This window comes from Odontomachus brunneus, unplaced genomic scaffold (assembly GCF_010583005.1).
Source record: "Odontomachus brunneus isolate Ranch 3 - 2012 unplaced genomic scaffold, Obru_v1 Obru_scaffold_031, whole genome shotgun sequence".
Lineage (NCBI taxonomy): Eukaryota > Metazoa > Arthropoda > Insecta > Hymenoptera > Formicidae > Odontomachus > Odontomachus brunneus.
Window position 1 is genome coordinate 2,534,882 of NW_022639481.1, and position 16,422 is coordinate 2,551,303.

The 16,422-nt window shown below is 36.5% G+C and overlaps 1 protein-coding gene across 1 annotated transcript; it reads left to right on the forward strand.

Moving 5' to 3' along the window:
- The first annotated feature begins 426 nt into the window (after positions 1-426).
- Positions 427-15,869, forward strand: LOC116843315 (otoferlin-like). The gene is given in 23 exon segments (XM_032813659.1): positions 427-597; positions 1,117-1,261; positions 1,578-1,731; positions 1,889-2,057; positions 4,553-4,730; positions 5,259-5,452; positions 5,725-6,036; positions 6,192-6,524; positions 6,777-6,893; positions 7,615-7,749; positions 7,836-7,997; positions 8,222-8,491; positions 8,605-8,821; positions 8,931-9,157; positions 10,150-10,294; positions 10,697-10,853; positions 11,772-12,211; positions 12,564-12,694; positions 13,274-13,461; positions 13,876-14,111; positions 14,363-14,535; positions 14,736-14,836; positions 15,689-15,869. Coding segments are annotated over 23 exon segments (4,536 nt in total).
- Positions 15,870-16,422: the final 553 nt, after the last annotated feature.

Here is a 16,422-nt window from a genome sequence, read left to right on the forward strand (position 1 = left end):
TGGAACGTAATAATTACAAATAATATATACGGAAATGTTTTAAAGACGGAGGATTATTATTATTGTTATTCTAATATAAATACAACAATATATTTTTTACACTGATGCGTCTAAAAACACTTGATATCAAATACAGAAAAAATATTCTACGCGCCATAAAAGATACTTTAAAGGAAATATAAAAGTACTTTGTAGAATGTAATAAAGAAATGGAAAATTTTGTCAGGGTGAAGCAATTTTATCAAGCACCCTGGGTATACCACCTGTATCGGTGTGTCTTGGTCGCTTTTGTATCTGCGGCGCATAAATTCCGAGACGTCGCGTTCGTAGTTTCGAGTACGTCGTGAAACAAACAAATGGCATGTTAAACAAATGCAAATAACACCTGGCGTGTGGCCAATATCAGCGATCGATTTTGTGGCAACGATGCCTTTCAAGAAATTCAGGCCGAAGTTCTCCATTTACCAAGTTTGCGTAACTATACTCGAAGCGAGGCACTTGCCACAAAACGCGAACCCACTGGTCGTCGTTAAAGTCGGGAATCGTAAGAGGAGGACAATGGTACGCGAAAGGACCGATAATCCTATCTACAACGAGGTGAAGTTGGCTAGTTTGTTGGGACTATGTCTCGATCAATGTGAAAGTAATATGATCGGAAAGTTATAACGGGCGGAACTCGCAAATCATTTTACGTGAACGGTCTTTTGTGAAAGGTCGAATCTTTGAATTCTTTTTATTAACTAGACTTTTTAAATTCTTAGATTCTTTGAATCTTGAAATTGATGTGCAGTCAATACAAGATAAACTAATTAAATGTTTCAGCTTTGATATTGTCGTGGATGATTTAATTTTTTATATGATCGTGTACATAACAAAATTACAAGTTATTGAAATTTTGGATATTTTATGGATTCCTTAGAATAAATCAGAATATTTTTATGTTACGAAAATTACTCTCAAAATTTCATATATTGACAATTTCTTTATACTTTTAATCTCGGAAAAACCTAAACATTTAATTTTTCTTAATATTGAGATAATTTAATCAATATATTTTATTCGCGAAATTTCAAATTTACGTATGTCTTTATATAATAATTTTTATATAATATGCAGTACTTCGTATTCGATTTCACATGCAGCCTGGACGCTTTGCTCGGCACGAGAATCATGATAGCGGTGTACTTGCGGAACTTTCTTCGACAACGAAAGTTTCACGGAAGCATCTCCTTTGAAGTCGCAACGGTATGGGAACAGCCAGGTCAGAGAGAAAAGAATTAAAAAGAAAATAAACGAATATAAAGAAACCGATATGTTTTTAAAGGTACGAGACTTGTAATTTATGAACGAAAGAAGGCGATAGTTCAGATTCCCGTAAGGTATAATAAGCAACTCGTTCAACAAAATGATAAAAACGATATCATAAATTTTGATTAATTATGAGAATAAACTTGATATTGCATAAAGGATCTTAGGCTATTGTAGAAATCACTTTTTATCACTTTTTAAATTGAAGGAAATTGACATATATTTGATTTCTCGAAACAGTATTTTATAGATGTTATTATCATTTACAGACCGACAGTATTATCATAAATGGGCCGTGCTAACAGACCCAAAAGACCCGACGGCAGGCCCGAAAGGTTACGTCAAATGCAACATCACGGTGAACGTGAGAGGTGAGAAAGTTAAAGTGCATCCCGAAACAGAGGGTGAAGATGACATCGAAGGGTAATCATTTTGCGATATTAGTGAAATATTACTTGTATACTAATATGCATATTTACAATTTGTATTAATTGACTTGTCCAATATCCCATCATTTAAGTCAATTATCAAAACGATCTCCTACGCGAATTAAACATATGTAACGAATGAATAAACGTAGGAATCTGCTGTTACCTGTCGGAGGTGAAAGTCTGCCTTTCAGGCAGCGCGCACGATACATTTTTGTCGTTTACCGTGCTGACGGATTACCAGACATGAGCAGCTTATGTATCAAAAGCGATTTCGAAAACATTAATCCTTACGTGCAAATATCATTTGCCGGAATGAAAGTACGTTATTCAACCAATTTTTAATCCAATACGGAGATGAAAGTTCATAGTAATTTATTTAATTTCGTACCGGAATTAACGTATCTACGCTGTATCACTGGTCAACTTTAATCGCTTATAATTTCAATATTGCGATATCTACATCTCTGTTTCAAACAATGTTTTACTTTTATTAAGGGAATATGTGCGCTATTAGGAATATTACACACTATCAATACAGATATCAAATTAGCTAAATAACTGCCCTTACTCTTTGCCTCGGAAATCAATGCGATTTGTAATTAAGTATGCACTGCATACCATTTGATGGCCACTCGCTAGCTCGCGTTGAAATTCACCACGATGTCCAGAACGAAACTAGTCGCCTCAACCTCAACCGTGTCGTTCTACATTCGCAAATTCGTGGTTCCACGTCGATTGCATTTTCCACCTCACCGTACCACTCACGACGCGATTAATATTCACGACTTAACGGCGTTCTACGAATGTATCGACGGAATCGACGAGTCGTCCACGATTCCAAAGTTTTGATTTATCACGAAACTGAACCTACTAATTTATTTAACACAGAACGAAATTGAGATATGGGAAAATTCATTTAATGTATATCCATCGCAGTTCCGGCACTTTGGAAATATATTCGCGGTGTAATAAATTTTGTCAGTTCGGAGACGCACTCGCACCTCGCGAATCGCGTGGAAAGAATTGCAAAACGAAGCCCGGAAATCGAAACGCGAAATCGATTAATGTTCTCGTAGTGTCTGTGCAAGATAGTCAACATACGAAGCATTTACAAGTAAAATAAATCGCATTAATTTCAAGGGGATTGCTTAAACATCCACAGTGAACTTTCATCTATTAACCCATCACCTTAACACGTATCTATGACTCACCGATATTGTCAATACTGCGTTATGTTTGCCGATACTGCATCCATGGAACTCGTGACGTTGTCGTGTAGCTTGCCAGATCTGAAATAAAAAATAATTTACTTAATTAATTAGAGCGAAATAGTTATTCAACGTACATTAAAAGCTGGAAGGGGAAACCCAAACATTACCTATATTTGATACAAATAAAGCGTGGTAATCAACCTTTAAAATTTATGATCGCCCTCTCCTCCCCCGGCATGTTAACGCAACGCGAATAGGGTAAATTCTCGTTATATTGGTTCTCATTAATTCACGAAAATTCGAAATAATGGACCTCGCGGTCCAAGATCTTCAATTTGCCATAACAATTCACATAGATTTATACGCGTTCTTACAAAGGGTATCGAAAATACAGTAATTTTGGAGTATCCTGTACAGTGGAAGAGAGGAGATGATTATAAAATGTTACGTTCCTAGGGGACGACAAGTGAAGAGTGGCAAACCTACTCCCCGAAATTCCACGAGGGTATCATTTTCAAGGAAATGTTTCCCGCGTTTTGCCACCGTGTGCGAATTGCTATAAAACACCGTATCGACAGCTTTCGAACTTGCGTCGTGGCAGTTCATACCTTGGATACGGCGAAGATTTCAAATTCCGAGGAGTACGGTAAAATTGTCAAGTCATTCCTTACGAAATATACAAAGTGTCCTGGGACACTTTATTTTTCAGAAAATCGATATCTGCTTCCAGATTAAATAAACTTGTCAAAAACGATTTTGAATACTTTATGACATTTTTATTTGTCATACATCGTCTTACGACATTTCGAAAAATTATTTTTACGATGAATTTGAGACAAATTTCATTATGACAAACTTTTATATAGATAAGTTTATATAGATAACTTTCATATAGATAAGTTTTTTATACATAAGTTTGTATAAGTTTAAAGTAAATTATTGTACTTTTAAAATTTAATCCAGGCTAAATTCAAATGTTTATATTAAAGTAATAACGTAAAAGCGCGACGTGCGACGTGGGAAATTGCAAAAGGTAGCAGGAAACATTTGGCTTTTCAACAGGATTTCTTCCGACTTACGGACCGTCTTTCATCCACTTTTACGGATCCGGGTCGGTGGAAAAGAACGGCTGCTCGGGCAAATGCTTGACGGCTTTGCCTTTGTATCGTGGAAGGGTGCTTGTGTCGTTGAAAACTGAAATGAATGACCCGGACGCATCCCCCGGAATCGGAGTCGAAACAGTTCCAGCATTTCCCATTATCGAAGTGATTCGATTTTTAAATTCTATTTTCGTGATTGTTATCTTATTCATGCGTGAAAAGTCTCGATTTCTACTGTAGTGAAATAAGTTCGTTGCTCTTTAGTAACCGTATGTAATATTTTAAGTAATCGTAATAAGTTTAACAATTATCTCAAAAAAGCAAGATAATGTAATGAATGCCCATTTCAAATATTTATTACAGAAGTTTATCAAACTGAATTAAAAAGTATCAAAATTGAGTCAAGAAGATTTGAAATCTTATTACGATATTAAGTGATTAAATTTAATGATATTATAATCTAAAGTAGATTTGACTCATTACAAAAGATTGTGAAATCTAGAAAAACTTCTGGTCAACCGAGGAATATCTCCTGGTCGGCGTATTGTATGACGTGTGTATGATCGACCGTTCTCGATTCGGATCGAAATCGATCAGTTTCGAGTTGAGTGTGGGAAACGCGGGCAATCAGCAATTCCCGCATAGCCAGTGTGCCGAGGACAATAACGACGACCAATCAGGTGCTCTATAGGCTTTTATTTTCGTCGGTTATATCGTTGCTTCTATATAGAAGCTATTTTAATACTAAATGCGGTCACTGTGCGAATAGATGGAAAAGGAAACGAGAAAGTTTTAGCACACTCTGTTCTAAAAATATCTAATACCCCTCTTGTTTTTGCCTCCTTTTGTTATTTTAATTCTGGAAACGCGCGTAACGTTATCGATCGTATCAATATCAGTCTCTATAGAACGCTTCCCCATAACTGAACAAATTCCCAGATGTGGTAGAGGAAGGAGTATTACGAAAAAGGAAATTCGTGTTCCGCAAGGTTTCTTTTCGACAAAACAGACACTTCGAAATATCGGAGACGACGGCAATCTTCTTCACGTCTAACACATCTCCAAAAATTTGTCACTGTTGTTAACAGCCATTCTGTATATGTTTGATGCAAAAAATACACTTTTGCTATCAACACAAAACGAGAGTCACATTCAATATTAAATGCGCGATGACAACATCAGTTTTTCTCTATTTTCGTCTTCGGCAGGAAACGAATTGTGGGAAAAACAGCCGAACTTCGTAAGTCAATCAGTCCCGCGAGCTACAGGCACCCTGGATGGCAAGTATAATTACTTGCCTTTGGGCTCCAGGAAACCCTGTTTGTATGTGAAATCCTGGTGGCCAAATTTGGAATATCGGATGTATAACAGCAATAATCTTCGATATATCGCCGATTTCCTGGTTAGTTGTAATTATCATTTATGATTTAACAGTTGTAAAAATGTGTTATTTCGTTATCAGTAGCAAATGAACGTTGTTTTAGAAAGATATTTAATTGTTAAAGATATAGTCCCCACACTATTTTATTGAGTATTGAAGAGAATGGAAAATTATTGAGTTAATTGATATTAGATAATGAAGCTTGTACGATTCTAATTCGAATTTGTTGCAATCTAAATACGCCGAACAATTCTGCGAATTTTACCGCGGAAATTATTTTTATCTGTTTGTAGGAGACAAGGCTGGAGAAACTAGAAACTCTTATAGCCATAGAGTATTCTGAGACCTTCGCGATCTACAACGAGACGATTCATGCGTTGAAAGCTCACTGCGCGCGCTATCTGCAAATACTTGGTAGCGACAAGTACAACGAACGTGCAACCACTAAACTCGACCGCCATCGTGCGAATTTCTGTCGCAGAAATATCGAGGACATACTCAAAAGGATCAAGAGAAACGGTGAACTACCTAATAACAATTACATGAGAATCGCGATGGTCCACGCGTATCAGTACTTAAGGAAACTAAGAGACTTGTGCGAAGAGGTGAGTCGACAATTTGAAAAAAAAAAAAAAAGTTACAAAATTTTGGCTCTCTGCCAAAATATCGAAATGCACGACAAATGGCTAAACATTTTGTCGAACTTACCGCAAACCTCATGATCTTAAATGATATCCTATTTAATCTTGCGTTCAATTAGCCTCAGCACAGTCTGCCAGACGTCTTCGTCTGGATGATTGCTGGCTCGAAACGAGTTGCTTACTCGCGATTACCCGCGCGGCAGATTATCTACTCCGAAGAAACTGTCGAAATGGTCGATAAGCGCGGCCGGCTAATCAACCTCTTCCCCAGAAATCCGGACGACGAAACTGAACCTGTCGAATATAGCGCCTGCAAAATCGAGACCTTCCTCTGGCTGGGCAACGCGAAATACGTCACCGCCTGTTGGAGCGCGATTCCACCGGGATACGAGGTCGATCACGGAAGAAACGTCGATACCTTCCCGAAGTACCTCGAGTACAATCAGTCCTCGGTGAGAAAACGGTAGAAACGATCTTCGTAAAAGCGTTACGGTGTCACGAGCGAAACATGACTTAGCAAAACGAAAAAGAAAGAAAGAAGGAACGAGAAAGAGAGAGAAAGAGAGAGAGAGAGAGAGAGAGAGAGAGAGAGAGAGAGAAGGAAAAATAATAACTTGATGTAGATAAGGATGCTAAGCTAGAAATCAGCACGTGTGTGAGAACGAAATCATGATAATGCGATACGATCGTTGTATACGTTATAGACGTTCCAGTTGCGAGCTCACATATTCCAAGGCCGCTTTAACCCCGGGGCGGACACTTTCGGCCTGCTGGATCCGTTTATCCGCGTTGCGTTTCGAGGATACACGGCTACCACGCAAGTGAGTTATGCGAGATTTTAATGGAACATGATCGCGCGTGACGTGCAAAGTTTACCCTCCTCGTTCGCGAATACTTAGTTTACAAAATTTCGAGCGGAATATAACTCGTCTGCCATCTCGCAGATGCTACTGCGATAATCTATTTCGCATGTTGGTCATGCTATGTGCATGCACGCAATAACAATGGTTATCACGATCACCGCGAAATTTCTCTACAATGTAGAGCACTTCTCTATGACATTTCACTTCCACGAATGCACAAGGATGCCGACCGATGCAACGCGAGTATGATTAATGTTACACGTCGAACGTCGAACGTTGCATTTAAGTGAAAGCTCGTTTCATGGCGGTGCGTCATTCTGAAAAAATCTATTTCGCTGGCCAATAGTGAAAATGGACTAATAAAATATATTTAAAAATTTAACAATAACATTAAAACATTTTAAAATATTTCAATCTATCTCACATAATATTTACTTATATCAATAATTTTGTCGATTATATACATGAAAAAAATTTGTATAAAATTAAAAATGTAAAAGCACGTATGTATGTGATTTAAAGTTGAAATATAAATGATATGATAGATATTGAAATCATAAATTCTATAAAAGAATAAAGTATCCATAAAAAAGAATATGTGTATGCGCGCGTTAGTGTGTATTGTATGTGTTACTAGAATATTATAATAAATATTGAATATAATTTTATGCGCGTACAGACAATAAAACAAAGTTTACATCCGTTTTGGGACCAGACGTTGATTTTTCCTCCGATTATCTTGCACGGTACTAAGGAGTACATTAAATCGCTACCACCTGAAGTTGTTTTGCAGGTTTACGATCAGGATTTATACGTAAGCAAAACAATGAACTTGTCCAATTTTTTTAGTAATATTGAAAATAAAGTGCGCGATGAAAAATACGTATTAATATAACACAGACCACGAAGGAATTTTGCGGCAGATGCATCGCGATGCCATTAGTGAAGCTCGAAACGGAAACATACTCGCCGCCCGATTTTCCACCGAAATTGGAATGGCACAAATTTCAATCGCAAAATGATTGCACCGGTTCCGTACTCGCCGCTTTCGAGCTGATAGAAGTAAGTTATCCATCTTCTTTCCTGTGGGCAATATATCGAGAAAAGAAGTATAAGCTCCATTCTTTTCTCATACATAATATTATGTACATTATCTCGGCGCCATCATCTCTCTCTTACTTTTTCATATATGCAAAATGCCAGATTGAATCTTTACTCGATTTAAAAAGAAGAAAGAAGAGAACTATCATAACTCAATGCGATGTCCGATAAAAATATGTACACAGACTGAAAGCGAGGAGAATGTGGATATTCCGATGAACATGTCAACGAAGGATAGGATTTACAGCATCCCGCCGGACATCAGACCGAAAATGGCGAACCACAGGCTGGAGGTGGTCTTTTGGGGTGTCCGCGACATGAGGAAGATAAACTATATGCCAGTACTGAGGCCGAGAATTATAGTAGAGTGCACCGGGGTCCACGTGAAGTCGACAGTAATTGAGGACGCCGCGAAATTCAGCAACTTTCAAGAACCACACATTATGATCGAGCTGGTAATTACAGAATAATTGTACACTAGAAATTGGCATTCTGTAAAAACGTATGATCGCGCGCTACTACTAATTGCAAGAAAATGGAAGCACTTTAGAACACACTATTCACCAAGGAAATGGCAGAGCTCGACATTTACTACCCGAGCATCACTATAAAGGCTTACGAATCCCGCGGATTCGGCTGCTTCAAGTATGCAGGGGCCTGTACTATCCCTAGTATTCGCGTGTTCCTGGTGCAATTAATAACCGAGGAGGATTATAACGAGCAGATATACGAGTCGAAATTTCTACAGAAATTTCAGGCAGCGAAACAACAGCCGACAGCAATGTGTAAGCACATTTTCTATGTAACCGTTTAAACGATATTTATAAATGATATTTCTATCACAATTCAAAATTGAAATCATTAATATCACTTCTACTTCATCTTCGTGGGCAGTGCCCTTACCGACAGATTATAGTTCTTCGAAAGAGGAGAGGAAAGGTCTAATCGCATATAAGAGAATGGCTGGAACAGACATTCATTCCAAATTGAAAAGATTACGTGCAATGATAAAGTGGATATTGAAATTCGATTTCCTTACCAAGAGGAAGAAAGTAGAAATACAGAGGGATAGTGATGACGAGACTCTCGATTGGTGGAGTAAATATTTCGCTTCTCTTCAGGTATGCAAAACGCAATTGTGTGTTCAATCGGTTCAAGTAAACAGCTGCTATTACAAATTTTCTAAATTGTACTTCATCATTTGAGAATTTATTAAGTCTGGTCATACTAATGCAGTTATTAATTTTTTGAATTTTTAAATTCTTACTTCTTTAATATTAATTTAATAGCCTGATTAATAGACAAACTTTTTATATTATTAGATACTGTATGTTTTTGTTGCTATATATATATATATATATATATATAGAGAGAGATTTCTATATATGCATTGCAAACATAATTAAATTCTTAGAATTTCTGAATTCCCATTCATCTCTAAATCTTCATATCGTTAACTTTTTAGAATTTTGTTTGAAAGTTTTATTTTCCAACATTATTTAAGTCACGTTGCTGCTAAATGAACCGATTCTGATGATAACCACGTAGAACTAAAATTTCGACTAAAGTCAATCGGGCGAAACACCCGATAAATGTAAATTAGCACGCGTTCGATCTGTAGGAAGAGAGAAATAGAGAGTTGGGAATCACGACAGCATTTCATCGTAAACCCGTGGCGACGTTCAAGGTACACTTTAATGCACTTGTACGAACTTGAGAGCTTAGACACTGAAATCAGATCTATTCCATGGAATTAGAGATGCAGCCGCAATTCGATGGATTTCAAGACCGTTTTAAGACTTTTGAATTATGGCGGGGAAGGAAGTGCGAGGATCTCGATCAAGCCAAAGATAATTACGCTGGCAAATTTAAGGTCAATTAATATAAGAAAATTATATACTTTAAAGCAACTGATTTATATATAAAATTAGCAAAAACTATTTTTATTTTTTGAAGTATTTTACTTAAATTTTCTCAATATAGATTAATTAAATGCTTTCAATGCAATGTGACGAATATAAAGTGTAAAATTACGTAAATTGAAAAAAGTTTCGACTACACGAATACACTATTTGATTCGCGAGTTGATTTAACATTTTAATTATTTTTACAGGGACACATTTCTGTATACCGATGGCCGCACCCTGACAACCTTCCATGCAAAACGAAAAGCGGGAGAGACGCGGCTAATGGCCTGTGTAACGATTATCCACCTCAAGAGTCTGTTAAGCTCCTCGTTAGACTCTACGTTGTAAAGGGTCAGTCATATGCAAAAAAGTTCGAGTATCATGCGTAACTAAGGGAGAAATTAACTCTCGAAAATATCCCTCGCGACTTGTTGACAATTTTAGTGTTCTCGAGAAAAAATGATGAAAAAGAAATTCTGAAAACTAAAAAAGCGCGGAACGAAAAATAATTCGGAAACGATTATTCAACAAAAACGAATCTATCGAAAATCGAAATTGTCGACTAGGACGAGCGCAATTCTTATGAAACATTATATGCTATTTATAAAACACTGATTGTTTCCAAATCCCAAAACGGCAAACAAAAAATCATTCGCTTCCATTTCATTCGTTTTTATGGCGCATCCTATACTTCTCGATAAACAAAGCACGTCTTCGATATCGAGGCCGACAGTAAATTCGCTTCCCGCACAGGCATCAACTTACAACCTAAGGATCCCCTCACCGGTAAATCTGACCCGTACCTCTGCGTGAAGTTGGGAAAAAATTCTATAAGCGACAGGAAGAATTATATAGCCAATCAATTGAACCCCACGTTCGGCCGGTAAGGTCTACAAAAAGCCGCTCTTTTCCAAGGCGCCTCGAAGCGTAGCTTCGCCCTCTGAACGTTATCGGAAAATATGTTTTATCGATATCAATCTGTGCATCCATGCGTATCGACTTTTTGCAGCTTTCAAAGCTACGATCCTACTTTTTAGCTAGTCTGTAGACGACCACGGCAGCGATAAGCATAAAAATGTTACTTTGCTGAAAAGAATATTACTTCATTAAATAAGCCGTTTTATTTTTCCTTAAAAAAACGTAACAGATAATTCCTTAGTTCTTCTCTCACAAGTAGACCTATCCAAAAGTTACACTCCGATTTCTTTCTAATTTGGCACAAATATAGAAGTACAAAAAATATTTAGGTCATATTTTTTTATTTTGACTCACTAAGTTTCACGGGCAATTTATAGCTTTTTAATGTTCTCACTCCTATCATCAATAAGTACAACAAAAATGCATAAGAAAATTAAATACAAGATATAGTTAAATAATTTTAACAAAATCGGCATAGCTGAGACACGAACCATTCTAAGTTTCTTTAGCCGAGATTCCAACCAAAATATTTAAAACCTGTGGTAAATTAGTCAAAAATAATTCGAATGTCGGCCAAACCGAGAAATTATCTGTATAAATAATTTTTTTCAACTTTTTACATGTTTTGTTTACACATTTTATTATTTATACAAATAATTTTACACATTTCATAATTAGCAAACCAAAAACGCCTATACTTCTACATTAAAACTTCTAAAACTTCCACATTTGTGCCAAATTAGAAAGAAATCGGAGTGTACCTTTTGGGTAAGTTTACTTGTCAGTAAGGAACACTCGAGAGATTTAACAATGAAATATGACACTATTATTTAAAATGAGCAAACATGCAAAATTATCGTAATACTTTTGAAATCCCAAATTCCGTGGCTGGTTCGAAACTAATTCTTTCCCCGCAAAATTTTCGAGTTAAGAATAACAAAAACTGAATTCTAAGTGAAGACAAGATAAATTATCGCGAGCATCCCTGAGCAATCGCTCTATTGTCCGGCAGCATGTTCGAGATCGAAGCGAGTTTCCCGCGAGATTACATGCTGGTGATCCAAGTGTGGGACTACGACGTGACGACAGCCGACGATTTGGTGGGCGAGACGCGAATTGACATCGAGAATCGATTTTACAGTCGGCACCGGGCGCACTGCGGAATCGCAGACGTTTACAGCAGCGTAGGTTATAACTCCTGGCGGGATCGCGAGAGGCCGACGCAGATTTTGGAATTTCTTTGTAAAACGAACAACCTGCCGTCGCCGGAATACCGCGAGCACGAAGTTAGGATCGGCAAACAAACTTTCCCCTTTCAAACCGTGATCGAATTAGACGAAGACGAAGTCGGTATGTAATGCCAGAATTACGCGATGTAACACTGCTATTAGGGATAGAAGCTACCAAATACATCAACGCCTTTCTCGACGGATAAATCGATCAAAAAGTTGCCAAAGTTTGATGCTTTTAGATATAGATAGCGTTTCTCACTCTTGCTATCTCAAATTTTTTTTCACGAGAATAGTTAAAAGAATGCTAAACGAAAGGGGTTTTCACCGAGAGAAACTCTTTCGAAATGAAAGAGTCTTTGATGTGGGCGCCGTTGTTGCCGGCAACGAGTGAACTTTTCGTGGCTCTATCATGTTCTCGATAAAGTAACACGTAAACGTATTTATTCCGAATGATCGATGCACGCCGCCAGACAGAAAAGAATGCATGGCTCTGAACGTGCTTCATCGCTGGCAAGATTTTCCCATCTGTGGATGCGCATTGGTGCCGGAGCACGTTGAGAGACGACCGCTTTTCAACGCCAAGAGGCCCGGCCTCGAACAGGTAACATAACATGCGCGACCCTATGCTATGAAAAGTAACCTCGTCCCACGGGAAACGTGATCGTCATACGAACGCTGTTTTTCCCGCGGAAGGAAAGCCATATATCCTAATTACATTACTGCGCTCGACAAGCTACGCTTCTCTCTGATTCTCGACTCGAATAAATCATGACGGAACGACGTACTCGTGATCTCAAGTATTTATTCGCGTCGTAAAATTCGAATTCGCGTTATCAAACATTAAGTATCGTATTAACGGTAATGAAATAGTTTCCTCAACGACACTGTTGCTCTACGTTAGATCTCTCATTAAACCGTGCCAGCATGCTTACGTTCGAAGCCAAGCTTACTCTGTAATAAAAGAGATATTCTCTTGTTTACGTTTTCTCGTTTACTCGTTCGTACGATTAACTGTGTATGGCTATGTGTGTGTATGTGTGTATGTACGTATGTGTGTGTGTATGTGATCCGTCATATCTTGCGAAAGTAGGGAAAGAACCATTAAATTGCATATCACGAAGTCTTTCTGTGAACGTAACCGCAACGCGACAGTGTTAACCTAGTATGAATGACATTGCAGGGCAAACTGGAGTTGTGGATCGACATGTTTCGAATCGGACAATTGCCGCCAAAACCGGCAGTCGATATCACTCCTCAGACACCGGAGGAATATGAGATTCGCGTGATTATATGGAATACCGAGGACGTGCCTCTGGTCGAGAGTCAATTTCTTACTGGCGAAAAGTGTTCTGACATTTACGTCAAAGGGTATGTCATCACGAATATGAAAGAACGAGCTTTTTACACGATTACACGGCAAATCAAGAACACTTTTTCACAATAAAATGACAAAAATATATTTGCATGGGTGAGAGTTAAAACGCTACAGCAAGTCACATATCCGCACTAATTCTTTCCGTTTGGTTGAAAAGCAATTTATTTCTTCCTATTGACTGTAATCTGATATCGAGGAAAGTCGATTATTTAAAATTATTTGATCTCGCAATGTTTCTGATGCTAATTTGATTCTCTGTCAATTTTTCGGAATAATCGTTCTTAATTCTAGCACAATAAACTACACGATTTCATCGACGAGTTTCGGTTGATCGATTCTCCCGATAATCAAATATTCCCAATCGGATTAGAAAAGCGGTTTGCAATTTGCTCGAAATAATTGCGTAGATGGATCCTGTACGAGGACTATCAGAAAACCGACATCCACTATAATTCGTTGAACGGCGAGGGTAATTTCAATTGGAGATTCGTGTTTCGCGTCACGTATTCGAAGGGCGAGAACGCCATGATAGTCCGTAGGAAAATGTCGGTATTTGCCAAAAATGAAACGGAGGAGAAGTTACCTTGCAAACTTCGCCTACAAGTCTGGGATAGCGATCATTTTTCGTCGGACGATTTTCTAGGTAATGAAAATATATGCTATCGATTCGTTCATTAAAGAAATTTGATATCTTCAAGATTGGTATTTATTTCCCTTAATATAACTTGAAGATTGCAAATCCTGACTATAAACAGGAAATTGTATTGTAAGGAAATTATATTCTAAAAATAAGTCTAAAGTATGTATTACCAGATTTATAATTAATTACTATGAGATTTGTGCAAAATATGTTTCTCACATACACTGTCTTAGATATAAATCAACATATTATAGGAGAATTGACATTGAACCTGTCGAGAATGCCGCGGGGTAGTTCGGTTCCCAAAAAGTGTACACTGAAATTGCTCGAACCGCAATTACCTACAGTGAATCTGTTCAAAATTACACGAACTAGAGCTTGGTGGCCTTTCGCGCGCAGCATTAATGCCAGAAAGTATATTCAAGCGGTAAGCTACTTGAAAAAAATTCTCTGGCAACTATATAATAATCCACATAGATATTTACTTGTAATATCGAGAAGCCTACTCAAATTTTATTGATAAATTATATTATTTTGGGAAAAATCACATATAAATTCTTAAGAAATTTTGAAAAAAATTTAGAAACAAAAAGAATTTGTTTTGTTTAATAATCCCGCTTAATATAGGGTAAAATCGAGCTGGAAATATCTGTTTTACGAGCAGAAGATGCAGACAATCGACCAGCAGGCAGAGGCAGAGATCCACCTCAAAATCTTCCACCTCCAAGGTTCATCAAATCTCTTACTCATTTTCCAATTAATTATAAATCTAATAATATGTTCTTTAGACATTACTTTTATTTCCATAATTTTTTCTTTTGCTAGTTTATTTCTATATCGTGATTTTCAATAAAATAAAATATTATCACTTTTAATTAGACGCCATTGTTTTACCCAAAAAAGTATAATCTTATTCTTAATGGATATCCTCTTACATATAGCTTCAAAAGGTTTTCTTTAAAACTAAACGAAAAATACTTTAACACCAAAAAGAATTCTATTAAAGTGAACTATCAATTGAAATCTACTACATATTACTCTAATATTTTTTCTCTTTTGAACCAAGAGGGACATGTTTACTTCAAGAGAATGCCCTCTTACTAAAAGAAATTTCTGTAAAGAACAAGACTTGTGCTACAAATAAAAGACGAAAATCTTCTAACTTTAAGAATATTATGTTTAGAATATTTTCTATTTAGTTTTAAGAAAATCTTCTTCAAGTCATATGAGAGGATTCTATAATAAAGATAAAATTATATTATTTTTATATTAAAAAGAAGTATAAAAAATCTGATATTATATTCTTTAGCAATATATCTTTCATCTCGAAAGAGAAATAAATATTCGGCTATTTATCAAAACTACCCAAACAACATAGATCTCCACAAGATATCCCTTCTAAAGACGTTTCCAAAACATCCTCTGGAGATTTTGTGCTGCTGGGTAATTTTGCATTTATTGGTCTTTTGTATACGAGAAAACGCGATATGATTATTTAAAAATCGAGCAACAAGCATTGCTCTCTTTACATATTTAAATATACTCCCAATTATTAATTATTATTACGCATATGTTTACAGGCGACCTGATACCTCTTTCTCTTGGTTTCGCAATCCGTGGAGAGCATTTTGCTTTATTGTTTGTCGCTATTATAAATGGCGAATAGTGTGCTGCTTCATATGTGTCCTACTTGTAATGCTAGTAGCGTGCGGGGTATATGCTTTTCCCGGATATTTTGTTAAACGACTTTTAGGCGCTTAATCCTCGCATGAGTATGTAATTTACCAAACTTTCATCTTTTCATAACTTATGAACCAACTTTCCTATTTTATGAATTTATATTTCTAACCGATAACTAAGAAATAAGTTAGCTGTATATATTTTTAGCCAAGTGTAATTCTTACCTTTACTAATCTGTTACCGATAAAGTATTGATTGATTTGATATTGGATAATTTACTTATCATTAATTGATAGGTGTGTGTTAAATAAAGTATATAAAATGTTGGTAAATACGTAAAACCATAAATTCATGTAAAATGTGCAAGGATGTGCGTTAAAAGCTTTATAAATGTTAATATATTGTTATCTGTTGAGAAATATTAAACAATATTTTATGAAATAGAAAAAATTAAATTAAATTCTTAAATTCTTTAGTATCTAATTTCTTTCAAGATCTTGCTCAAATTGTCGTACTATATGTATAATATGGTACAGGACATTTTTATTCAATTTTATACGCTCTACTTGCATACAATTACCTAAATTTGATTGTACTGTCGTACTTAAATTCATACATCTGAAATTTTAGTAAT